We start from the raw sequence: 24,560 nt of genomic DNA, 5'->3' as shown, positions 1-24,560 counted from the left end.
TCTAGGAAGTCTCCATAAGGAACTGCTTAATATTAGAGACACAGTATTACCCGTGAAAATTCAATCAAGTGCATTTAAAAAATATTCTCTGAATTGCAGGCTAGTTGAAGAGTAACAATAAAAATGTAAGCATCTATTCAGATGTGGCCGTCAGGGCCCAAAGCTTGACCTTGGGTGGGACTAGACTCAACATCTGACTAGCACCCCAAGATCTTTCTCAAATTGGCATGCAAAAGACTTGGGAAAGCAACTCATGCAGCTCAATATCAAAAAAACAAAAAACCCAATCCAAAAATGGGCAGAAGACCTAAATAGACATTTCTCCAAAGAAGATATACAGATTGCCAACAAACACATGAAAGAATGCTCAACATCATTAATCATTAGAGAAATGCAAATCAAAACTACAATGAGATATCATCTCACACCGGTCAGAATGGCCATCATCGAAAAATCTACAAACAATAAATGCTGGAGAGGGTGTGGAGAAAAGGGAACCCTCTTACACTGTTGGTGGGAATGTAAATTGATACAGCCACTATGGAGAACAGTATGGAGGTTCCTTCAAAAACTACAAATAGAACTACCATATGACCCAGCAATCCCACTACTGGGCATATACCCTGAGAAAACCATAATTCAAAAAGAGTCATGTACCAAAATGTTCATTTCAGCTCTATTTACAATAGCCAGGACACGGAAGCAACCTAAGTGTCCATCAACAGATGAATGGATAAAGAAGATGTGGCACATATATACTATGGAATATTACTCAGCCATAAAAAGGAAGGAAACTGAGTTATTTGTAGTGAGGTGGATGGACCTAGAGACTGTCATACAGAGTGAACTAAGTCAGAAAGAGAAAAACAAATACCATATGCTAACACATGTATGGAATCTAAAAAAAAAAAAAAGGTCAGAACAACCTAGGGGCAAGATGGGAATAAAGATGCAGACCTACTAGAGAAGGGACTTGGGGATACGGGGAGGGGGAAGGGTAAGCTGGGATAAAGGGAGAGAGTGGCATGGACATATATACACTACCAAATGTAAAATAGCTAGCTAGTGAGAAGCAGCCGCATAGCACAGGGAGATCAGCTCGGTGCTTTGTGACCACCTAGAGGTGTGGGATAGGGAGGGTGGGAGGGAGATGCAAGAGGGAAAAGATATAGGGATATATGTATATGTATAACTGATTCACTTTGTTATAAAGCAGAAACTGACACACCATTGTAAAGCCATTATACTCTAACAAAGATGTTAAAAAAAAAAGGGGGAAGAGGTTCAGGAAGAGGGAGGTGAGTAGGGGAGACATTCTGCAATGTATAAAGATAATAAGTGTTGATGCTTTACTTTTTACCAAAATATATATATTCCACCAAAAAAAAAAAAGAAACTTGGGAAGAAGGTGCAAAGAAGAATCTTTGAAATCTCATTTAAAGTCCTCAAATTTGAAGAACTTTATTTTTCAGAAATAGGATGGAATGCTCCACAAGAAAAAGTGAAAGAACTGAGCTTGAAACTGTGTAAATAACTCTTTCCAGAAGTCTCTGTCGCCATCCTCCATTACCAAAACAATAGGCTTTCAGGACAACCTGGAATCAGCTACCATTCTGAGCATTTTTGAGGATCTTAAAATACTATAATTAGAACTCATTAAATTCAAATATTTTATCTTCTTGTGTCTCTTAGATTTAGCAATTAGATTTCTGAAAGCAGAGAAAGAAAGCTAATCTAGAGGCTCAATATATATCTTTGAAGCCAAGTTCTATTTTGGTAATACTCAGTTGAAAGATTTAAAACTTAATTGAGGTTTTTCTTTGTAAGAAGCTAGTTCATGAAATAATGTTTGCCTACTCATTTGGAATTATTTCTGAAAGAGAGAAGTTATCAGTTCATATTCTTTAAATGTATGGAGTTCCTGTTTGGGGATCCTTTCACTGTGAATAGTTAGCAGCAGTGATGGAGGAAAGAAAGGGGTCTGGTGAGAGAAGGGAGAGCTAAAACTTCAGGCTAAAAAGGTTTTATGATAATTTGAAGCTTTAAAATACCTGTAATACCCAAGATCCACTGCTATATAAAAATATTCCATAGTCATCGTCATGATAAAGCTACCAGTTAGCTGAAGTATACCTCTCCTCTGTTGACAGGTGACATGAGGACCAGGCAAGTACTTGCTCTTGGTGAGTCTGAGAGTAGATGTCACCTCCAGAAGAGGAGGTGTCAACTGAAGTAGGTGTGTGGTATTTTAGAATCCATGGGTGTCTCTGTGTTCAAACAGTCATTCCGCAAGGATTCATCAAGCAGCTACCATGTGCCAGGCTATGTTGTAGGTCTTGGTTATGTAGCCCTGAACACAAGTGATAAAAAACCCTTCCTGAAGCTTAATCAGGAAGCTTAGTTAGGAGAGACTAATAATAAACAAGTATATATATATATATTTTTTTTTCTGGCTGCGCTTTGTGGCTTACGGGATCTCAGTTCCCTGACCAGGGATCGAACCCAGGCCATGGCAGTGAAAATGCCGAGTCCTAATTATTGGACTGCTAGGAAATTCCCATAAATGAATATTTTTATAGTGGTGATAAGAACAATGGAGACAATACAGGAAAGGGGGGTGGGGGTATCGGTGAGCTTGGGTGGGTTGACATTTAAATTAAGATGGCTAGACCTGTAGGCGTCTGGAGAAAAAGCCAGGCTGATGGAGCGGCACAAGCCGAGGACCACGGGATGTTCCCCAAGCAGCACGGTGACCACTGTGGCTGGGGGGGAGACGGGAGTCAAGGATGGCTCCAAGGTCTTTCCTCTGAGCAACTGGAGGAAACTGTGAAGTGTGTGTTTGGGAAGTATGTGTAGTTTTCTAAGGCTACTGGATTACTTCACTAGAAGGGAACGTCAAAATCCAAGGGAGAGACTCAGTCTTGGTGGTATTTAGTACCTGTTCCCCACCACAGGCGTGGTTGCATACCCTCCCATCTCCACTGGTTCTCTGTTCTAATCTCAGAATTCCTTCTCATCTTCTCTGGTGCCTTCCCAAGGAATTCCACTGCATTCGCTTAAGATTTGCAGTTCTTGCCCTGTAATTCAAAGTAAGAATTTACATACCTTTCCATCCTTCTTGTCTGTTTGTTCAGTCCCTTTCATGTCTCTGAAAATGCAGACCACCTGGACACCCTAGGTTATCTCAGAACCTTTGTTAATGCTGTTCTACCCGAAAGGCTCTTCTTTCATCTCTGATCATCTTCATAACCATCTTCAAAACTCAGCCTAAATGTCCCTTCATGATTTTTCCAAATATTTCATTGCTGCAATGACTTCCTTTTATTGTAGTTATCTACATCTTCTTTTCGTCACCAGGCCACCTCGTCTAAGAGGAAGGACATGTTTCTGATTCATGTGGCCATCAGAGCACTCCACATCATACCTAGAATGAATGTGTGACTGGCACTTCCGTTATTTGGAGTTGATCAAGCCCAGGGGCTATGAAATGGAATAAATATGGAATTGATCTGTGTTGGCACATGCCCTGTATTACAGTGCATGCTCAACACTAAAATTTTGGTCAGGTAGTGAGTGAGGATAACATCGTAGACAAACAGCATTGGTTACTCATCGGAGTGAGATGAGCTTTTCCATCCAGGCACACCTTGCCTTACGAGTGTCTTCTGCAGCTTATTGTGAACTAATCACTTTCAATTCTAAAATTAATTAGTCACGCTTTTTCTCTCAACGGATGTAATAGAAATTCTTTCTTATTGCTCCTATGTCCTCTGCTGCATGTCCAGTGAAGGAGATCTCTCCCACCTCCCCAAAGTTGCCTGCTTCCTTTAAAAAAAAGAACGATGCTGATAAACATGAAGACCACGAGTTGTTTCTCTTCAGGTTCCTGTATGGACTGGTAATTGTCTATATATCATCTTCATTTTCTTTTAATTTCACTCAAACAGTGCTTAGGTATGAATTGCAATTAGGAAATAAACTGCCAAAGGAAAGGCAGAAAGACCTCTTTATATGAAGTAAACTTCTGAGACTATAGCCCTTTGGACACCTCATGCCCACTGCACTCGGTGCGTTCACATTAGTTATTTAGATTTAATTTTGGGAAGTGAACGCCTGGTTCTCCCCATCCTACTTTTATTCCTCCTTCTCCCACCTTTTTCTTTGGTATGGAAAAGGAGGTACACACAAGCAATATGTTCCAGTTTCAGAAAAAGTTTTAAATTCCAGTACTTGCGGTGGTTACGTTGGAAAGTATTTTGAAATAATTGATCACAGGACCAGGAATAACTGAAATTTCTTTGCAAAGAACAGAATTTCATTTCACTAGAAAATGTATGTTATATGGATATGGAATCCAACAACGTTTTATTTGGAAAAAAAAGTATTTTTCAAGATGGAAATTGTTTGGACATAGGGAAATTTCCTGTATCACAGGTGAAAACCCACCTGTAGGGGCTGAAAATTTTCTAGGTTTGCCTCAGGCCTGCCCTGAAGAGCACAGAGACAAAGACTTGTACTACGCGGCCTGTATGAATTAGACTATACTTCTCTCCTTGTGTAAGTAAGTATTAAGAGAATGGAAGTGAAGTCTGGACAGAGAAGGAAAAGAAAAAAAGAACAGAAGAGTAAGAGGGGCTATAATGGAAAGGAAGCAGAGGGAATAAGTGAGTCAGGCTGTGTTGAAGTGGCACTCTAAATATTTTATTTCTACCAGTTACAGTATCTACATTTTCTAAGATCAGTATATTCTGTTTTCTTTTAAATCATCATTGGGCTCTGTAATGTAATTTTACATCATATATTATTAACATTTGTGACAATAAGAAATTCTTGAAATTACTTCCATATGTGATCAAAGTATAAATTTTGTGAACAAAACACAGTGTGTCACTGTACAGATTTATCTTATATATTTTATGCTGCAGGGTTAGAAATCTGTTATAACAAATCTTAACACTGTCACGCCCCTGTGCAGTTAGTTTTCCTTAAAAAAAGAGAAGCCGATGTTCTTGTAAACAGTACACTGTGAAAAGTAAGATTTGATAATTCCTAGGTATCATCTCAATATACACAAATTGAAAGATTCTCCTACGGGTGTAGTCATTTTACACATCAAGAGACCCATGAAGACAACGTTATAAAAGGCAACATTTGTTAAAAGGCCCCCGCAGCTGACTCTGCATTGCTCGAGTCAGAGCTGCAGCCACCGCCAATTTCCGCAGTGCCTTGAGGTTGCAAGTTGATTCCTCCAAGGCAAACGTCAAGTAATTCGACTTTGTCCAGATGACTGAACAGTCAGGCTTCTCAACCACTTCTTTCAAATGGATTGTTCGGGTCGGGTTACTTCACTTTGAGGTCAGTCAGGGCATCGGAGATCTCGTCGGCCTGTGCGGAAACACTGGCCGGCGTGACATGGAGGTGGATGTCGTACTGCTGGTCCAGGCCAAGGTAGCAGTCGCTCATGAAATACAGTGTGTAGATATACCTAGAATATAAAAAAGGAACGAAAAGGTAAAACCACCGTTCTCATCACCGTTGCGGTTAATTCTTTCGGAACTCTGGTGGGGTAAGACTCTGCTTACCTGCCAGGTACTTCAGGAGTATAAAAAGAGATGGAGACAACATGATGATTTCGGACATATCCCACTCTTTTCAAAGCGATAAGTTCTCTCTTATCCACTTCTCCTAATATCAAAAACCATCCTTCATCTTTTGATTTGGGAAATCGAGGGGTGACTGCATGGCTGTCTTGCTTTCCCTGTAAACCAGAAAAAAAAAAAAGGAAAGATAAAGCGTTACTAATGGCTAGATTTTCTATACCACTTGGCTGAGCTTAAAAGGCCACGCTGTCTTTCTTGGAGGCCATAAATCTAAGTATCTGGGATGTGTTTGATTTTCAGGTTTGGTGTGTTTGTTTGATATGCTATCATCTACCTTTTTTCAAGATTCTCGAAGCACACTCTAGCCACACTACTTTGTGGCTCCATGAGAACAGAAAGCCCTCGAATTTTTCTCACACCATTCTTATAAATGAAATTAATTCCCCACTTGCAGATGAACAAACTGAGATACAAACATATCAACCAAGTCTTCCAAAATCTTATTTGCAAGAAATTGATACTGGGGGAAAAAAGTCAAGCCAGGCTAGACTCTGGATCTTAAGATAATACGCACTCTGTCACATAAACATCTTCCCCCATCACCCAAGAATAAAGCTCACATGAAAAAGCACATATTCTAATACGATGATATTAAAAAGTCCTTTCTCTGAGGAATGGGAAATTGTAAGCCAAACAATTTATAAAATATATTAATCACCATCATCCAAGATTAACTGTCACCATAATGACAACACTTGATGTCTTTATTTTAGATTGATTTTTTACAAAATCCAAGATTATTCTAGAGATTCCTTAAGACAACGATTTATGGTGTAAAATGTACTAATAATGACATGCTTTTAATCAGACTTCACTCAATATTCTACAGAGAGTTGTTTCATTTAAGGCATTTTAAAAAGAGAGGTCAGAGAGCAATGTATTTTTACAGCACTTAGAAACAAAATTTGAGTTTCTCTAGCACAGTTAAATCTAATGTTTAAGTACTAATACTATAGTAAAAAAAAAACCCTTATACTACAATATTGTCAGAAATGTTTGCAAAGGTCTCAAAATAAAGTTCTCTCTAATTAGCGCTCTCAACGTACCTTAGATACACCTCAGTACACTGTTTATCCAGGCACTCTGATAAGCTGCTTGAGCATCTCTTTGTTGAGACTGTGAGCCCCCTGAGGCTGGGGTACATTGTTTAGCTATTTGTGACAGGCCTCCCTTCTGTCAGCGTGTCTGCACATGGTAGGTGCAAAGAGAACAGGGACTTGAATCGGAGAACTCTGTGCTCCCAGCCTGCTCTCATATTTTCTGACTCTAGGACCTTGGCAAATTCCTATACTCCCCAAGTTCCATTATTCTGTAAAATGGGGAATTTTACGCCTCACACGGCAGCTATAAAAAAAAAATCTTAGTTTTTTTTCCTCATGATTTTATCGGTATGATTACTACTGCCTTTTCTTTTGTAAGTTGGGATATACTGTCATCTAAAAATGCTCATATTAAAGCCTCTGAAATGCCAGAGGCCAATCAATTCATACTTACACTGACTGATTTTTAGAATTAGAAATCAAATAAGATGGGACTTAAAGGCACAGTATTGAAAAGACATTGTACCAACAGAAAGTTACTGACCATTTCGTGTGTGAAAACAGAGGGGACAGTATTAATGAACTACAACCTCACTCCTGAGGGCTAGTTCTAGATATGGGAAAGCCCCTGACTCCACCGAGCTAACGAAAAGGCAAATTCTTATTTCGATTATTTTGGGCTAAAGACCAATCTGCCCACATGCTGTGTACTAATATTCTTAGAGGGCCCGATAATTATTTTTGGTGTCACAGAAAATTACTGTGCACAGAAAAGAGCACAGTAATTTAAAATAAAAATACTGTAAATTTTTGGCCTGTACGAACGTTGACAAAGCTCCCTCATATGCATTCTAATGAAGGAAGCAGACAGTTGTGGCAAGTGAGCCACGGAAAAGTCTAGCTAGCGTCTTCTTCATTTGGGGTGCTGGGTAGAAGTCTAGATTTTGAGATCCCTTCAGAGTCCTGAGTTTCTGGTGCAGGCGGCCTGGTGTAGGGCCAAAGAATCTGCACTCTTAAAGGTACTCCAGAAAATTCTGCTGAGCCTGTAGACCATACTTTGAGACCAGGACTCCAGGCATTCTATTATGTCACATGGGGATTCTGGGGTTGAAAAATGGCACATGAGGAGAACTGACTAACTGCAGAAGACTGACTCTTGCTGCTTAAGGCCAGTTGAGGAAGCGGGATTGGTGAAGGGCACGGACGCATTAGTAATATAAAAGACATGTGTGCTGGTGCGTGCCGGGATCTGGTGTGAAGCGTTTGAGAATGGAAACCAAACACTATACCTTGTGGAACCCAAGGCTGACTCTCTGCAAGGTGACTTGAAGCACATACTCTTGATCAGCATGCAATCTGACCCATCTGTTGTCGTTGCGTTTGTCAGAAGTCACGGTTGTGATAGAGAGCTCGTCGTGTCCTTCCACTGAGTCATCCCACCAGCCTTTAACACTTAAGCTAACATCTATCACGGGCAAATGAGATAAGAAACTCCATGCCTGAATAAAAAAAGAAAAGATAAGGAGTGGTTAATGCAAAATGTAGTGAGCAACTAAGAAATAGTGAGCTTTTTAAAAAATCAACCTCTTTGTATTGAGATTAATTCTGGATTCAATGCAGTTGTAAGAAATAAAGCAGAGAGATCCTGTGCACCACTTCCCCAGTTTCCCCCAAGGGTAGCATTTTTCAAAACTAAAGTACAATATTAATACCAGTGATACAAGCCATAGCTCTTGTTCAGATTTCCTAGTTTTTCTTGTACTCATTTATTTGTGTGTAAAAATAGTGTGCTTTTAATCTGTGTGAAGTCCCTTCAAAAACACCTAAAGAAGTATTAATCATTACCTAAACTTGTGACCCCTTTCTTGTAAATCCCTTCTGGACATTGAGTGACTACTGACTACACTAAAAAATAAGTTTTAAAATAACTGTTGTTGAATCACTGATCATTAGAGAAATGCAAATCAGAACTACCATGAGATATCATCTCACACCGGTCAGAATGGCCATCATCAAAAAGTCTACAAACAAGAAATGCTGGAGAGGGTGTGGAGAAAAGGGAACCCTCCTGCACTGTTGGTGGGAATGTAAATTGATACAGCCACTGTGGAGAACGGTATGGAGGTTCCTTAGAAAACTACAAATAGAACTACCATATGACCCAGCAATTCCACTACTGGGCACATACCCTGAGAAAACCACAATTCAAAAAGAGTCGTGTACCAAAATGTTCATTGCAGCTCTATTTACAATAGCCCGGAGATGGAAACAACCTGAGTGTCCATCATCGGATGAATGGATAAAGAAGATGTGGCACATATATACAATGGAATATTACTCAGCCATAAAGAGAAACGAAATTGAGCTATTTGTAATGCGGTGGATAGACCTAGAGTCTGTCATACAGAGTGAAGTAGGTCAGAAAGAGAGAGACAAATACCGTATGCTAACACATATATATGGGATTTAAGAAAAAAAAAATGTCATGAAGAACCTAGGGGTGAAACAGGAATAAAGACACAGACTTACTAGAGAATAGACTTGAGGATATGGGGAAGGGGAAGGGTAAACTGTGACAAAGCGAGAGAGAGAGGCATGGACATATATACACTACCAAACGTAAGGTAGATAGCTAGTGGGAAGCAGCCGCATAGCACAGGGAGATCAGCTCGGTGCTTTGTGACCGCCTGGAGGGGTGGGATAGGGAGGGTGGGAGGGAGGGAGACGCAAGCGGGAAGAGATATGGGAACATATGTATATATATAACTGATTCATTTTGTTGTGAAGCTGAAACTAACATACCATTGTAAAGCAATTATACTCCAATAAAGATGTTAAAATGAAAAAAAAATAACTTGTTGAACTGGTTAGTTTTAGAGGAGCATTTAGTATAGCATTTATGTCACTTCTAAGGCAGAGAGCATTACTTGGGGATATAAAGCAACTTGAAAAATGTTGTGATGCAATTGCTGATGTCAGTCAGTGTCATTCATTGATCATTTATTGTACAAAATGGGTTTTTCTTTTGCTCACAGTGCAAATTATTCTGAAAGGAAAACATTTCTATATGTTTGTGTATATATCATAAGGAACCCTCTAAGTCTAGGGTTCTTTCTAGAGAGAAATATTTTTTTTGGCATTATCATATTGAGAATACCAATTTAAATGACACATATTAAAGGAGTAGCAAATATCTTACCAATTTTATTCCTGCTCTTTTAATTGAAAATATTTGTGAGAAATCAAAATGCAGATGGTAAGTGCTTATCAGTTTTTTTTTTCGGCAGGCGGAATCTCAACCACTGCTCCACCAGGGAAGCCCAGTTTTTGTTTTTTTCTTTAAATTTATTTTCTTTATTTTTTTGGCTGCGTCGGGTCTTAGTTGTGGCACATAGGATCTTCGCTGACGCATGCGGCTTCTCTCTAGTTGTGGCTTGTGGGTTTTCTCTCTCTCTCTTGTTGAGGCACGTGAGCTCAGTAGCTGTGGTGTGTGGGCTTGGTTGCCCTGGGGCAGGTGGGATCCTAGTTCCCCAACCAGGGATCCCCTCCATTGGAAGGTGGATTCTTTACCACTGGACCACCGGGGAAGACCCTATCATTGTTGAATGAATGAATAAATGAATGAATTCCTAAGTCTATAGAAAAGATGTACAAAAATAAACCTAATGTCCTCAGATAATTAACTGTCATCTTTTTCTAACATTTATAAATATGTGGCAAATATCACTATCAGTCAAGAAAACTTCTCTCTGTATTGGCTGTTTTATCTGTTGTTACCTTCTAAGTTAGTTTTTAAAAGCACACGAATACTTTAGTTTTGATTTTCCTTGTATTTCTTTAATATATACTACAGGTTTCCTGATAGGCTTTGATTTCCTGTTTGCTAAGACTTTATTGCTGTTGAGTATACCACCTAATTGAAATGAAGAAGCCCTGATGAATCAAACTATCCCTTAGGAATTCAAAAAATGTAAATCCAATGCAAATTTTCAATTCAACTCCAATCCTATAACTTGTCTTGTGAATCTGAAATTACGTTTGGAATAGATCTTGAAATAGTCAAGCCACAGAATGGCCTACCCTGTGCTTCAAGGTACGAATGATGGCTTATCCCCTGCTAGAACCAACAGTCACCGAGTCTAGAAGCTGTACCACTGGATGTTCTCTTAAGACTGGCCAGAGTGAAGACACAAATACACCATTTCTGTAAAGCATTTAACTTCGTGAGACAACACAGGTAACATTTACCACATAAAGCAAGACTTCATATGTTTCTTCACTTGTACCTTTAAATGAGTTACCAATATAATATTTTAAGTATTAGCAACTCGCTGGAATTTTATTTCACAAAGCTCCCCAAAGTCAGATCTGACTTTTATATATTTGTAATCTTTTGCAGCACTTGGTATTATTTTCAATCTTCAATGTATATACTTGTATTTGTTGTATGTGTATATATTTGTACATATATACATATACACACACAAACATACATACGTACACACACACATACGCGTATATAAAACATGAGCTGTTTTTAAAGAAATTGCTAAGACATTTCAACACCAGCCAAACATATTTATCTGAGGATTAATCTTCATCTATTGAATCAGGCAAGAGCGCTGCCATGCATACAATTATTTAATTAGCAGCCAAATCCTCTGCCAGTCAGCAGCCGTTGCAGGCATACTGATGGGGTAGAAGATGCAAATCTCACAGTAGTACTGCTTTTTCTCATTACTACTGCAATTAGCACTTAAATTGATGCTTTAAACATACTAATTTCTGGAATAATTCAGGATTTGTATGTTACCTGGGATCGCCTCACTGCAGAGCCGACACCAGATTGCTCTGCAAATTGAAGCACTTTTGAGCCAAATAACCATCATCATATCAGACTGAGCCAATTTGCATTTGGTTTTAAAGATAACAGAATGGCAATTTATGCAAATAAATTAAGTAAGTTTACTTCTGAGTTCTCCCTGAACTAATTACAACAATGTTCTAATTTTTTATCACATCTAAAACTTGGCTTGAAATCACTGTACGTTATGTTAGAAATTTGTTGTTGCTAATAGAAGCCTTGTTTTCATTTTAAATATATTGTTTTTATTCATAATTTTGATGATAATTTAGTTAGAAAGGTAGGCACTTATTATGAATATTTAAGTAGCTTTTGGTGCCAATTTTGGGTTCAACAGAAATTGAACAATCAGACTTTGATGCCTGTAATACTTTTTCCAAGTCCTGCTCGAAAATAAGTTCCACTGGAAAAAAAAAAATGACATGGTTTAGAAGTTTCTTTATTTTAGTATCTGCATTTGCAAGTCAATATGTTAATTATGTTATAAATCCTGAACATTAACTTTGACATGTTTAGGGTGAAATTGCTTAAGACTTAAAAGTCTATATATGCCAAATATTTCTGGCATTGTTCGTTCATGTTTTTGATCTTTCCAAAGACAGTCTGGAGCAATGACCTATGTTGTCTTTCACAACGTAGATTCAGATTTATATCTAAACTACAGGGTAAACAAATAAGGAGTTTCTTTGAAGGACTACTTTAGAATCTAGAAACAATAAAGTGATTAAAATGGGGCGGGGGCATAAAAGAGTAATTGAGGGAACTGCACGAAAATATACCCAAGCATAAAAACAAAACAAAACCCACTCTGAAGAAGGGATTAGAAGGGCTCTTGAGCAATGCAGCCTAGTGATGGGCGAGCCATAGTAGGCCTTTCTCAGCCGGCTTAACAGCATTATACTGAAACAACCTTCTAATAACGCAGACGCTACTTCTAATTATTGTTACTGTCATTATCTAATCCCATCTGTTGAGCTCTTATTCTGTACCAGGAACTACATAGAGCAGTTTACATAATAACATCCTGCTTGATCTTACCCCAAACTTCATGAGACGGGTATAATGTTTTCACGTTCATAATCAGGGTTAGTAAATGGTGGGTGGAACTTAAACTCAGGAGAGTCTGACTCTGAAAGCAGCACTCTAAGTTAGAAAACTCTTGGTACAACTTCCCAGAGTGAGGGAGCATCGAAACATGGAAGTGATGGCCTTACCTGCTTCATTTTTGGGGCCGGTAGCTCTTTTTCTATCATGGAGCAGAATCCATGGTCCTTCCCTCCACAGGCGTGGATCAGTTCAGGGAGGCACTCGATGGAGCCAGGGTGCCCGGCACGTGGACCCTTTATACCTGGGCTCCATTTCCTGAGAAAGAATAACACTAACCAAATGATTCTTTCATAGCACAAATGAGATTTTCTGACAATCATGATGATTTATATGATTAGAACAGTTTAGAAATTAAAGTTACTACATAATGAGCTGATCTCCCGTGCTATGCGGCTGCTTCCCTCTAGCTATCTCTTTTACATTTGGTAGTGTATATATGTCCATGCCAAGGCCACTGTTGTTAAGCTTCAGTGAGACAGCATTCTCATCAATCCAAGGCAGTCTGGCTATCACGACATAAAATGTGTAAATCATATGTGAGCTCAGTAGATAATTAGGGTTGACAGACGGTGATTTCTATAGGAAGGCACTAAAGTGTGATAATGCTTCCATGTGGATAAAGTACGGAACCGGCAGAGCCCTGACATTTCACTGTTGTGGCCTCTCCCGTTGTGGAGCACAGGCTCCGGACGCGCAGGCTCAGCGGCCATGGCTCACGGGCCCAGCCGCTCCGCGGCATGTGGGATCTTCCCAGACCCAGACACGAACTCGTGTCCCCTGCATCGGCAGGCGGACTCTCAACCACTGCGTCACCAGGGAAGCCCCCTGACATGTTTTTAGTGGATGCAGGCAAATGTCTCTAATATAAGTACTTGAACAAAGTTTTCATTATAAGTTGTTGAGATCATACAATTAAAAGTGCATTTTGGGAATGTTTGAGATCTATAGCATAAATAGTGCTGGATCACCAGGAATGGAATCTACCTAAATCTATTTCCTGTTTATATAGCAAGATGAACACTGAAATTAGACAAATACAGCACTTTTCTGGGTAACAGTAAAGAATTGGATCAAATCTCCTAGGCCCCAACCAGCTTCCCTAACAGACCCATGTGCTGTCGGGTTAGTACCCTCATGTGTCTCCTTTTCTGCTGAAATCCAACTCCCGTAAGTTTTAGTACCATATCGGAAGGGTTCCTGAAACTGAGCTGCTGACACATGAGGTATCTGCTCTTCCCCCCAGGCCACCTGCTGCTGGTGTGGCCCCCCCCACCTCTGAATGTGCCTTTTAGTTACCAGGGACATCCTGTGGTGGGGACTCAAGCACCATGGAAACACCTGCCCTGGAATCCAGTCTACTTCAGTCAAATGGAGGGCCTTCCCTGAGGAGACCCCCCATGTGTGCCTGAGGTTCTGGTTGGCGTATGTCTCCAGATGCCTCAAAGGGCTGCCACTCCTTGTCCAGCTGATGAGAGGGAGAGGGTGCATGATGGCAAGCACAGCCAGACGGTTTTGCTTGTTTACATGACTGTGAACCAATATTCTGGCTGCAGAGTATCTCTCAACTGGTGTGAAAGAAACATTTTCATTTGAACACTGCCAACCTTGCCTGTAATATGTACTGTTGTCTCCTTTGCTAAAATATATGTAGCCATGTACATAGGGCCTAAGAATTGAAACATTTTATCAGGAACATAAACTCTTTTAAACGCAGGTTATATCTTGAGCCGCTAGTATTATAACTGCTCAGTTTTGGACATTGTGCAGATGTACAGTTTACTTCTGACGACAGATTTCTGATCCCTCAAATCTATTCTGCAATAAAAGAAACTGGTGATTTATTTTGCTCTAGGTCACAAAGCACTTTAATAACGTCTTTTAAAATGAAGGCTGATATTGTAAAGGAATAAACACAGTTAAAATGAAAATGTATTCGATGTTGCAAATGTAAAACAACTTAATAGAAGGTTAAAATGAACTGTGGTTCAGCTTGGGACCAATGGTCAAATTCCAAGTGGGAATGCTATGTCGCTAGGCCATGTCTCCCTCTGGGAAACATGGGCATTTTCACTGTAAAGAATCAGTATTCTAGGCACCACATGAAATTCAAGTGACCATACATGTAAAGGAAATAATTGTTTGGAATAATAAAATCCTATTACATCGAAAATTAAAATACTTACCTGAAAATGTGAAGATGGTGGTTTTCTATGTGTGGTATCGTAAGAAGAGAAGAGTCTTTCAACCACCGCCCCTGGATCACCATCTGCACCAGGTTGGTGATGTTCAGGACAGTCACCAGCCAGCCCTGGTGTGCAGCCACGTCCAGCATTGCCTGAACAAGGAGAACGCATGTTATATCATGGCACCTGCCCCCTCAGTGGGGGGTCTGATGATGATAGCCTTAACAAAAAAACAAAAACAAACACCCCAAGCATTATACCTCTAAATTACTATTAATTAAAATAGAAACCAAAAAGTAAACTACAGTTGGATTGGAGGGAACACACTGAACCTCTCACAGCATTTTTTGAACATTAATTTGTACAAAGCGCCAAATATTTAACTTTTTTAGGTCAGCAAAGATAAGCAGATAATATTGGCACCTAGTAATAAAACAAAGAGAAAAACTCAGTGTACCTCGAGGGCAAATACCTCTATAATCCACTGTATCAAGAGCACTAGTTGCCACGTTTAAAGCATAAATCTCAGGTAGTCTTTTCCAAATTTAAAAGCAATAATGGCAAGGTGATAGGAAGTCTTCTTGCCAAAAATGAATTTTCTCCAGACAGCAGGCTAAAGGCAGAGCCCTGGTTTTCAATGAAAATTCTATACCACACACTAAAAGCAGGAAGGACCAGTGGTACACGTGGAAGGATGAGAAGCTATTCATATTAGTCTATACATTTAATCCAATGTTTTATGGACAAACAAACGGCTGCATTTGCTTAAGGCAAAACTAAACAGTGAAATCTTATTTAAACAATGGAGAAGTTTACACAGGCAAAGCTAGTTCAATTAAATTAGATTCTGGTGAATGCTGACTTAAAGACACATAAGTTAATATCATGATCTGAGGCAGCTACGTTATACAGTTTTAGGAGTGTACTCTCTTGTTTTGGGAAACGAAGAGATGAGGGTAAGAGAAATCAGATGTACCTCATAAATGCCTAAAATGATACTTTACCGTTTCACTGATGGTAAAATATTTATAAAATGTTGTACAAAATCTATTAGTACATTTTTAGAAATGGTTCTTAAAGGTCTATTATGTTAGTAAAATTGATTTGCCATACTACTTAGTACTACTGAATCAGACATAATTTCCTTCTAAGTTTTGAATTTCCTACTTAGAGTTCTCTAATTTACGAAAAGTAAAATAGTTTAAAAAACATCTGGCTAAACCAATCTGTGGTCTTTTTACACACATTACAGGGAAATGGATCCACGTCTCTGGATGCCATGGTTAGCGTGACAGAATGGTCAAATTGGTCTTTAGCACCCATGAGCCTACTAATTGTACATCATAAAGCCTAATGGCTGGTATGATAGGTATACTTATATGTATGTATATGTGTATGTGTGCATATGAAAGTGTTTACATGTACAAAGGTATATGTTTATAAATCTAGGGAAAGCCCACTTCTGTTCTTCCTATTTCTCTGCACAACTGATTTAAACACTTTGTCTTTGAAGTATATGAGACAAGCTGGTCACGAGCTACACTACTCAGATGAAAATAAAAGTATTAGCTCACAAGTCACAACTCGCGAACTCCGTAAGGGAAGAGAAATGAGTAATTATACCTCATGAGTAATGCAGTATCATGATGATGTCAGAAGTTGTAATGTGGAGTAACTATGGTGATTTTACTTGTGATTTTTACATTACAACTTGACTGGAAATAAATTCCAGACCACAAGCTCACATACTAGAAGAGCTGGATGGACGGACCATATGTTTTTAACTTTGAAGTTTTCATGATGAAGTTGAAAGATTTCATAAAATTTATGAGAGTTCCCCACAATCTTTCTTTGTATGATCCAGATGTGAAACGTAAAAAATCATGCAAAGTGATTGCTTACATGAAGTAAATGAAAAGGCTGTATTATGAATTGAAAACTATTATTTATCTTGTTTTAATTTCAAGAAAAGGCAGGTAGGGAGACCAAGAATCCAGGATGAGACAAGGTTGTGACTACGCAAATGTGCTGAACAAAACGTTGCCACATGGCTGTGCCCTAATTTTGTCCCACTTACTATGTGTAAATTTTGGGAAATCACTTAACCCTATGACCGCTAGACTGCTCACTGATAGAAGGGTGTTATATGTCCATATAGGGGTGTGATTAGGGTAAAATGAGATGATGTATGATGTAAGATATCTACTATACTGCCTGGAACAGTATAGATCTGTTGAACCTCAATATTAGATCTCAGTAAACAGGTACCTGTTTTAACGTTCCTCTATGATGAGATGAAAAGAACACCCTAAAACAACTCATTCTTTCTCAGAGGGACTTCCTTTGGACCTTTGGGGGTTGATTTCTGCACTGAGTAGTACAGGGATTCGAGGAGCAGGGCATGTAAGGTGGGGAGCAAATGCATGGAATGGGCAGAACTGTTCATCAGCAGAGGTGAGCAACTGCAAGAAAGTCAGGGGACACATAAGGCCAAAGACAGACCCTGCAGCCCAGGCCAAACTGGAGGGCATGGGCCTCGTTCTCAGTTTGAGTGGACAAGTCCGTGTCACCATGCAGGTAGGTACCTGAAGGGGCTAAGGCTAAGGGGTGGTCCAGGTAAATGGGTCTGAGGGTCTGGCAGGTCACCCTGACATACGTCTGCATGACTGAGCCTAGGAAAAGGACTCCCTATGTCTCACTATCTTTTACAGCAGTCTTCCTGGTAGATGAGAACAGGTGGGACAGTATGGTACTGGCACAAAAACAGACACATAGATCAATGGAATAGGATAGAGAACCCAGAAATAAACCCACAAATTTATGGTCAATTTATCTACGACAAAGCGGGGAAGAATATACAATGGAGAAAAGACAGTCTCTTCAATAAGTGGTGCTGGGAAAACTGGACAGGTACATGTAAAAGAATGAAATTTGAACATTCTCTAACACCATATACAAAAATAAACTCAAAATGTATTAAAGACCTAAATGTAAGACCGGATACCATAAAACTCCTAGAAAAAAAAACACTGGCAGAACACTTTGACATAAATTGCAGCAGTATTTTTTTGGATCCACCTCCTAAAGGAAATAAAAGCAAAAATAAGCAAATGGAAAAAGAAATAATAAGCAAATGGGAGCTAATTAAACTTAAAAGCTTTTGCACAGCAAAGGAAACCACTGACAAAACGAAAAGACAAGCTACTGAATGGGAGGAGATATTTGGAAATGATGTGATCACTAAGGGGTTAATATCCAACATACAGAAACAGCTCATACAACTCATCATCAAAAAAAGAAACAACCAACTAAAAAATGGTCAGAAGAACTAAATGGATATTTTTCCAAAAAGGAAATGCGGAGGGCCAAGCGGCACATGAGAGGCTGCTCAACATCTCTAATCGTTGGGGAAATGCAAATCAAAACCACAGTGAGGTATCACCTCACACCTGTCAAAATGACTATCATCAAAAAGACCACAAATAGATGTTGGCAAGAAAGTGGAGAAAAGGGAACCCTCGTGCACTGTCGGTGAGAATGTAAATCGGTGCAGCCCCTGTGGAAAACAGTATGTAGGTTCCTCAAAAAACTGAAAATAGAACTAATATATGATCCTGCAATCCCACTCCTGGGTATATATCCAAAGAAAATGAAAACACTAATTCGGAAGATACATACACCCCAATGTTCATAGCAGCATTATTTACAACTGCCAAGATACAGAAGTGACCTAAGTGTCCATCGATAGATGAACAGATAAGGAAGATGTGGTGTATATATACACAATGGAATACTACTCAGCCATAAAAAAATGAAATTTTGCCATTTGCAGTGAGATGGATACACTTGGAAGGCATTATGCTAATGAAAATAAGTCAGAGAAAGACAAATACTGTATGATATCACTTATATGTGGAATCTAAAAAATATAACAATCTAGTGAATATAACCAAAAGGAAGCAGACTCACCCATATAGAGAACAAACTAGTGGTTACCAGTGGGCGGGCAATACAGGGACGGGAGATTGAGAGGTACAAACTACTGGGTGTGAGACAGGCTACCAGGATATATTGGACAACACGGGGAATACAGACAATATTTTGTAATAACTGTAAATGCAGTGTAACCTTTAAAAATTGTATTAAAAAAAAAGAACTAATAGGTATGTGCTCCTCCTTAGAATGGGGCTGGCTTTGGTAACAGCTAGAGATCATGGTTCAGTTCCCCAAGACACCTCAAAGTTCCTCACAGAGATTTAATACTCAAACAACAAAAGGTTGCTTTAGTACACCGAGGAGAAAAAACTCTGCACATTCTTCCACCTTAGCATTAACGTTAGGCAAATGTTGAATCCCCCTTTACCTCTTACCCGTCTTCTACTGGGCATGCTACCTATCAGACAAAGCTAGGAGGATTCTAAGTTTATGCGAAAAAATGGGTGGAGGCTGACTCCACGCACAAGACTTTCTCCTACTAAGTTAAAATCAACTTCCATTGATTGCTGACTCAGAATTCTTTGTCATCCAGCAGTGAGAGTGGAAATATGATTCCTAGCATTGCACTGATTTATGATGTTAAACCACAAATAAAACCTTACCATAATTAACAGAAACTGTGGGGTTGTCTATTTATAGGAAAGCAGGCAATGAGTGTGGTTTTGAACGCATTTTAACTGAGGTGCCACTGTGAAGCCAGGTGAGAAGCCCAGGTATAAATGAGCTCTGGAGAGAGAGTATGGGCTAGGGATGTGGACTCAGAAATCCTGGGCACAAAGCGGGCAGCCAGAATAGTTAAAATGAGCATCTTTGGGGCAGAGGTGAGGATAGCAGAGCGGCAGTTACCTGGAGATAAGATGAGGAAACGCAGGAAAGAACAAAGGGGTAAGAGCATGTAAGGGACTCTTAAGGGCACTACTGAAATACCTGCTTACGGTGGTCCTTTGTTAAGCATGTACTATTTGTCGGATACTCTGATAACCATCTTATTAAAGTTACTGAACGAAAACCCATTGTACAGATGAAGACATTGTGGCTCAGAGAGGGAAAGAAATATACCTAAAGCTGCATAGCTCTGGTTAATTGGTACAGCTGGGATTCAAATTCTGGGGAGCTTGACTCCAAAGTGCTTGCTTTTAACTAGTATAGGATGCTGCCTATAAAGTTCAGGATGAGAGGAAAGTGTGTGGAATTCCATCGGGTCCTAGATTAGAACAGAGGATTCCTTGATGAATGTGCTACAAGATAAAATGAGACTTTGAGAAGGTTTCCCGACAACACAATGTTTAAAGCAAACAAGTTTGGATGAAGTATAAACAGATGCATAATTCATGAACACTTCATACTGGTTTGAAGATGGTGTGGTATACTAGAAAGAGGCTTGGCCTCAGAGGTTAGAGGCTTGTGCCTTTAAATTAACCATAAGACCTGAGGCAAATGACTTAATGGTATTTTTCTCATCTAAAAAATTTTAAAAACCAAGGAGTTTGATTAGGCTTGTGTCTATCTTCTGTAAGCTTTAATCTTTCATCAGTAAAATGCCAATATACTCACACTATAGTGTTGCTTGTTTTTATAAAGTTCACTTTCTATCTTTCCAGATGGACTGTAACACCCTTGGAGTTAGGGGCAGAAAAGCCTAAGTCAAAAGAGAATGCAGTCTACAGTAGGCACAGAATAAGATGCAGAGAGAAAAGACCCTCTTGGGATCAGAAGAGGGTCCCACTGCTGGGGCGTGTGAGCAAGAGCTTCACAGAGAAGAGAGGCTTCAGCAGGTCACTGAGACCTCACACAAATTCACTGGAGAGAGGGAAGCTCTGAAGGAAGAGAATGGAAATTGATAGCACTCCTATCACAGGGTCTCAGTCACCTCTGCGAGTTGGAGGTGATGCCTCCTCCTGGGAAAAAGTACTGTAAAGGAGCATGAAAAGGTTTGGAGTAAGTACTGGGGGAATTAATGATATGAATAAAAACCGGAGCAGTGTTGAGTCTCAACAGCATGACTTTGAAATAATAATTATAGAAATTATTAGAAACAAGTAGAAATTGAAATAATTAGAAATGTTTTGTGATTGTTTCCGACAATAATGAGTAGGATTAATTTGGGTGTGAAAGCAGAGAATTTGGATATTGAGATTTTAGGTTACTGGTGACATCACTGTTGAAATGGACAACTCTAGGGCCAGTGACAAGTGAAGACACAGGGGACTGAGGACTGGACCGAGGGATCAGGGAGGGGAGGAGAAATGCCCGGCTGATGAGTAACAGAAACGTTCAGTCAAGCTGACAGGTAAAGAAGTGAGGTGAGAGAGGAGAGTCAGAGGGTGATACCATGGAGGTGATGGCAAAAGTGGTGTGGATATAGTAATGATTAGAGCAGAGGAGTTTGAGATGCATGCGATTACAGTGTTGAAAAGGTCATCTGCTGAAGCCACTCTGGTGACCGCAGGAGCTGGAATGGAGCCGAAGGCTGTGAACTGGGGTTTAAGGAAGGTGGGGAAAGAGATTCAGACTGAAGAACACAGATGAAAAAGGAATCTTACAGACACAAAGTAAAATATACACGGGTAAAAGAAGGAGGAATCTGAGACGAAAGATTGGAGAGCTCTGAGGAGGTAGACTTCGATTATTGGTAAAACAGGAAGAATGAGTCAGCCCAGGAGTTTCACAGGGAAGGTAGAAATGAGGTGGTGCTTGTGTCTGCCTATGTCTGACTGAGAGCAACAGAGGGAGGGAGGGAGAAAGAAAGGAGAGATGAGATGGGTGAGGAGAGACAGAGGCAAAAACAAAGAGGGGTACACATACTCTACACAGCCCAGACCTCATCCTCATGTGGAACTCACAGGGCAAGCTCAAGAACCCGGCTTTGTGCGAAGGTAAAACCACCACCACTACCCCCACCAGAAACAACCTGCCCCTCATCCCCACAATCAAAACGAACTAGAGTTCAGAGAATGGACACTCTCTGGAAGAGAATTTTTTAGGCTGAAAGGGTCCTGAAGCCAACGGCATGCTTTTTGACTTGAATACACCTCATGTCCTCAATACTTATTCTGAATCGATTTCAAGAATTCCCTAAGCATATCAAGCTGGGTCTTGGCATTTAAATTCAACCACATTTCACAGTGATGTTAACTGTTTCTGCAAAGGATAGATTTATCCAAATCTACAGATATTTTCCTTTGTTTTCTGCTATTATAGATTATACTTAAAATGCAAGCTTGACAATATATCTGTGTTTTGTATCAAATACATTTCATTCAATTATTGTGAAAGGTAGCAGTGAAATATATACAAACTGTACAGACAGTATGCACATGAAGTGTGATGAAAATATTTGTACAGTAGTGTGTAGACTATAAAATACTTTTGTAAATAGCTCTTAATACCAAGTATGAGGCAGACATTAGTACTGTCTCCTTTTCACAGATGGGAAAACTGAAACTCACATAAGTCCAGTGACTGTCATTGCAATGGGGAAAAGTGGTAAGTTAAGACTTGATTTTCGTTTTCTAATTTCATTTTCTGTGCTCATCACACTATAGTCCACAACCTCTGAATGATTTACATATACCCTGTCTTATTTCAAGGAGGATTTAAAGTGGTTTACATCTATCCTTTTTTTTCCCCTACCTAACAGAAAAATGCAGACTCCAGACAAAAGTATTATGCATTTAGCTGATTATTGTCTCTGAACAAATTCTGTCAACAGGATTTTTTAAAACCTAAAATTTCAAAATAAATTTTAACCCACCACTTGGTTATAAAACTACATCTTAATATTTGACATGCAGGCATTAAATATCTTTTGAAACATAAGTGAATTCTGGGTTTAAATAATCCAAATTACTGTGACTGAATTAAGTCAACTTCACTGCAAGGAAATAGCAACACTGACTTAGGTCACTGAAAGAAAAACTATCATTTTCAATGTGCATCAAGAGGCATGTTAACAGATGCATAATGAGATGTAGCTTTAAGATCCATTGTTAAAAACTTTCTAAACTTCAGTTTGCAAAGTCTGTGAATTTAGTCCTCAGTGTCTTCCAGCTGTGGCTGTAGGGTGAGCATATGGAGCGGACAGAGATGCTCCAGCCTCTCTACTCCCTCTCAGCATTCTGATGACCTGCATTCTCTCTTCTTCCTCCCTTTAGCCTTTTTCCTCTTCAAGGAAACTTTCTCCTTTTCCTCACATCTCCTGATAGTCATCCTAACGTATCTAGTGATAGTGTAGGGACTGCAAAAACCACATGAAAATAAGGTCATGAGGAAGGTTGAAATGGCTAGAAAATGTTGCTACATTTGTTCAAATGAAATGACATAAACATAATACATGGTCAGAGTTGAAGAGAAAGACTTACTTAGTCCAGAATGAGAAAAAAATTTCATTAATTTATAGAAACCAAGTTGTTACTTATGGAACATCATGAAAGTGCAAAATACTATGGAAAGATCATCAAAAACAATGAAAGTGTGAGAAACTCACAGCCAAGAGGAGCCTAAGGAGACATGACAACTAAATGTAATGTGGTGTCCTGAATGGAATCCTAGAATAGAAAAAGGACATTAAGTAAACTAAAGAATTCTGAATAAGTATGGACTTTAGTTAATCATAATATATCAATAAAGGTTCACTAATTGTGACAAATGTACCATATTGATGTGAGATGTTAATTACAGAGGAAAACTGAGTGTGGGATATACAGGAAATCTCTGTACTATCTTTGTAACTTTTCTGTAAGTCTAAAACTATTCTAAAATACAAAGTTTACCTGAAAAAGAAACTATGGAGATTCATCCTAGGCAGCCTGTTAAAACATTAGTTGTTAGACATCTGATAGAAACTGCACTATTTAGTTCAAGAGCTCCCAGAAGTTTTACAATGATGGGAAAACGTGAAGAAAAGCTTTCTTGACAGAAAGGCACACTCCTTTAAAGGTTCAGGTCAGCTGCAAGTAATGATACAATATTTTGTCAATAATTAAAATGCTATAAGTACATTTACAAGAATCTTTTTCAATAGCAACAGTTGTTCACAGTAACTTTCTCCTGAACTTTTACCCCCAGAAGGTTAGCATTCAGGAAGCTCAGCTGCTGTCTAACAAACTTAATTAATCAAAAAGTCATTTCCGAGCTGTAACTATGAGTAAAAGCGCTTCAAGTGTGCTAGCAAGCCTACAAGTTAATCAAAATGCTAATGCAGTACAAATTAAAGTTGTGATTAACATTTCACAGTAGCTGCTTAAGTGAATTGATCACACAAATGGGTTAAGCATTACTCATTTCCTACAGCCCCAACCGGGAAAAGGGTTGTTATGTGGGTATGAGGAGAAGAGCTGGAGGTAGAAGGATCCTTCATAATAGCATCATATCATCAATAAACCAGTACCAAATTGTCATTCAAAGGCTTACAGGTAGAGTCATCCAGGGGGAAATAGCCTTCCAAATTATATTATAGTCCTTGAAGGGAGATCACCTGTAAATCCACAAGAGTAAGTGAAGGTGTTTTACACCTCAAAATCCACACATTTGTGTTAGTTTTGGAAATGCTAAATGCATTAGCTCTGTGTTGTGTCTGTCGTGGGGAATGGTGCTTTGTTTTAGGTGTTTTGGGTGTTCTACTGTGGAATTAAAATGTAACTTTGATACAGGATAAAATAAGCACTAGCTGGATGATGCAGATCTTTGCATCTGGAAGAATAATCACTCA

General features: G+C 39.2%; 1 protein-coding gene across 1 annotated transcript in view; it reads right to left on the bottom strand.

The window, feature by feature from the left end:
* Positions 1-4,679: 4,679 nt before the first annotated feature.
* The window catches only part of ASCC3 (activating signal cointegrator 1 complex subunit 3), a 306,848-nt gene continuing 286,967 nt past the window's right edge, over positions 4,680-24,560 (bottom strand). The window contains exons 37-41 of the mRNA XM_024759314.1: positions 14,855-15,006; positions 12,779-12,926; positions 7,990-8,199; positions 5,583-5,758; positions 4,680-5,485 (exon numbers count right to left, since the gene is read on the bottom strand). Of these exons, the coding sequence (XP_024615082.1) occupies positions 5,341-5,485; positions 5,583-5,758; positions 7,990-8,199; positions 12,779-12,926; positions 14,855-15,006 (831 nt within the window). The 3' untranslated portion in view covers positions 4,680-5,340. The remainder of the gene's footprint in view (positions 5,486-5,582; positions 5,759-7,989; positions 8,200-12,778; positions 12,927-14,854; positions 15,007-24,560) is intronic.

This window comes from Neophocaena asiaeorientalis, unplaced genomic scaffold (genome assembly GCF_003031525.2).
Source record: "Neophocaena asiaeorientalis asiaeorientalis breed wild unplaced genomic scaffold, Neophocaena_asiaeorientalis_V1.1 scaffold505, whole genome shotgun sequence".
Lineage (NCBI taxonomy): Eukaryota > Metazoa > Chordata > Mammalia > Artiodactyla > Phocoenidae > Neophocaena > Neophocaena asiaeorientalis.
Note: the sequence above shows the minus strand (reverse complement) of the source record. Positions and strands in the feature narration are given on the sequence as shown.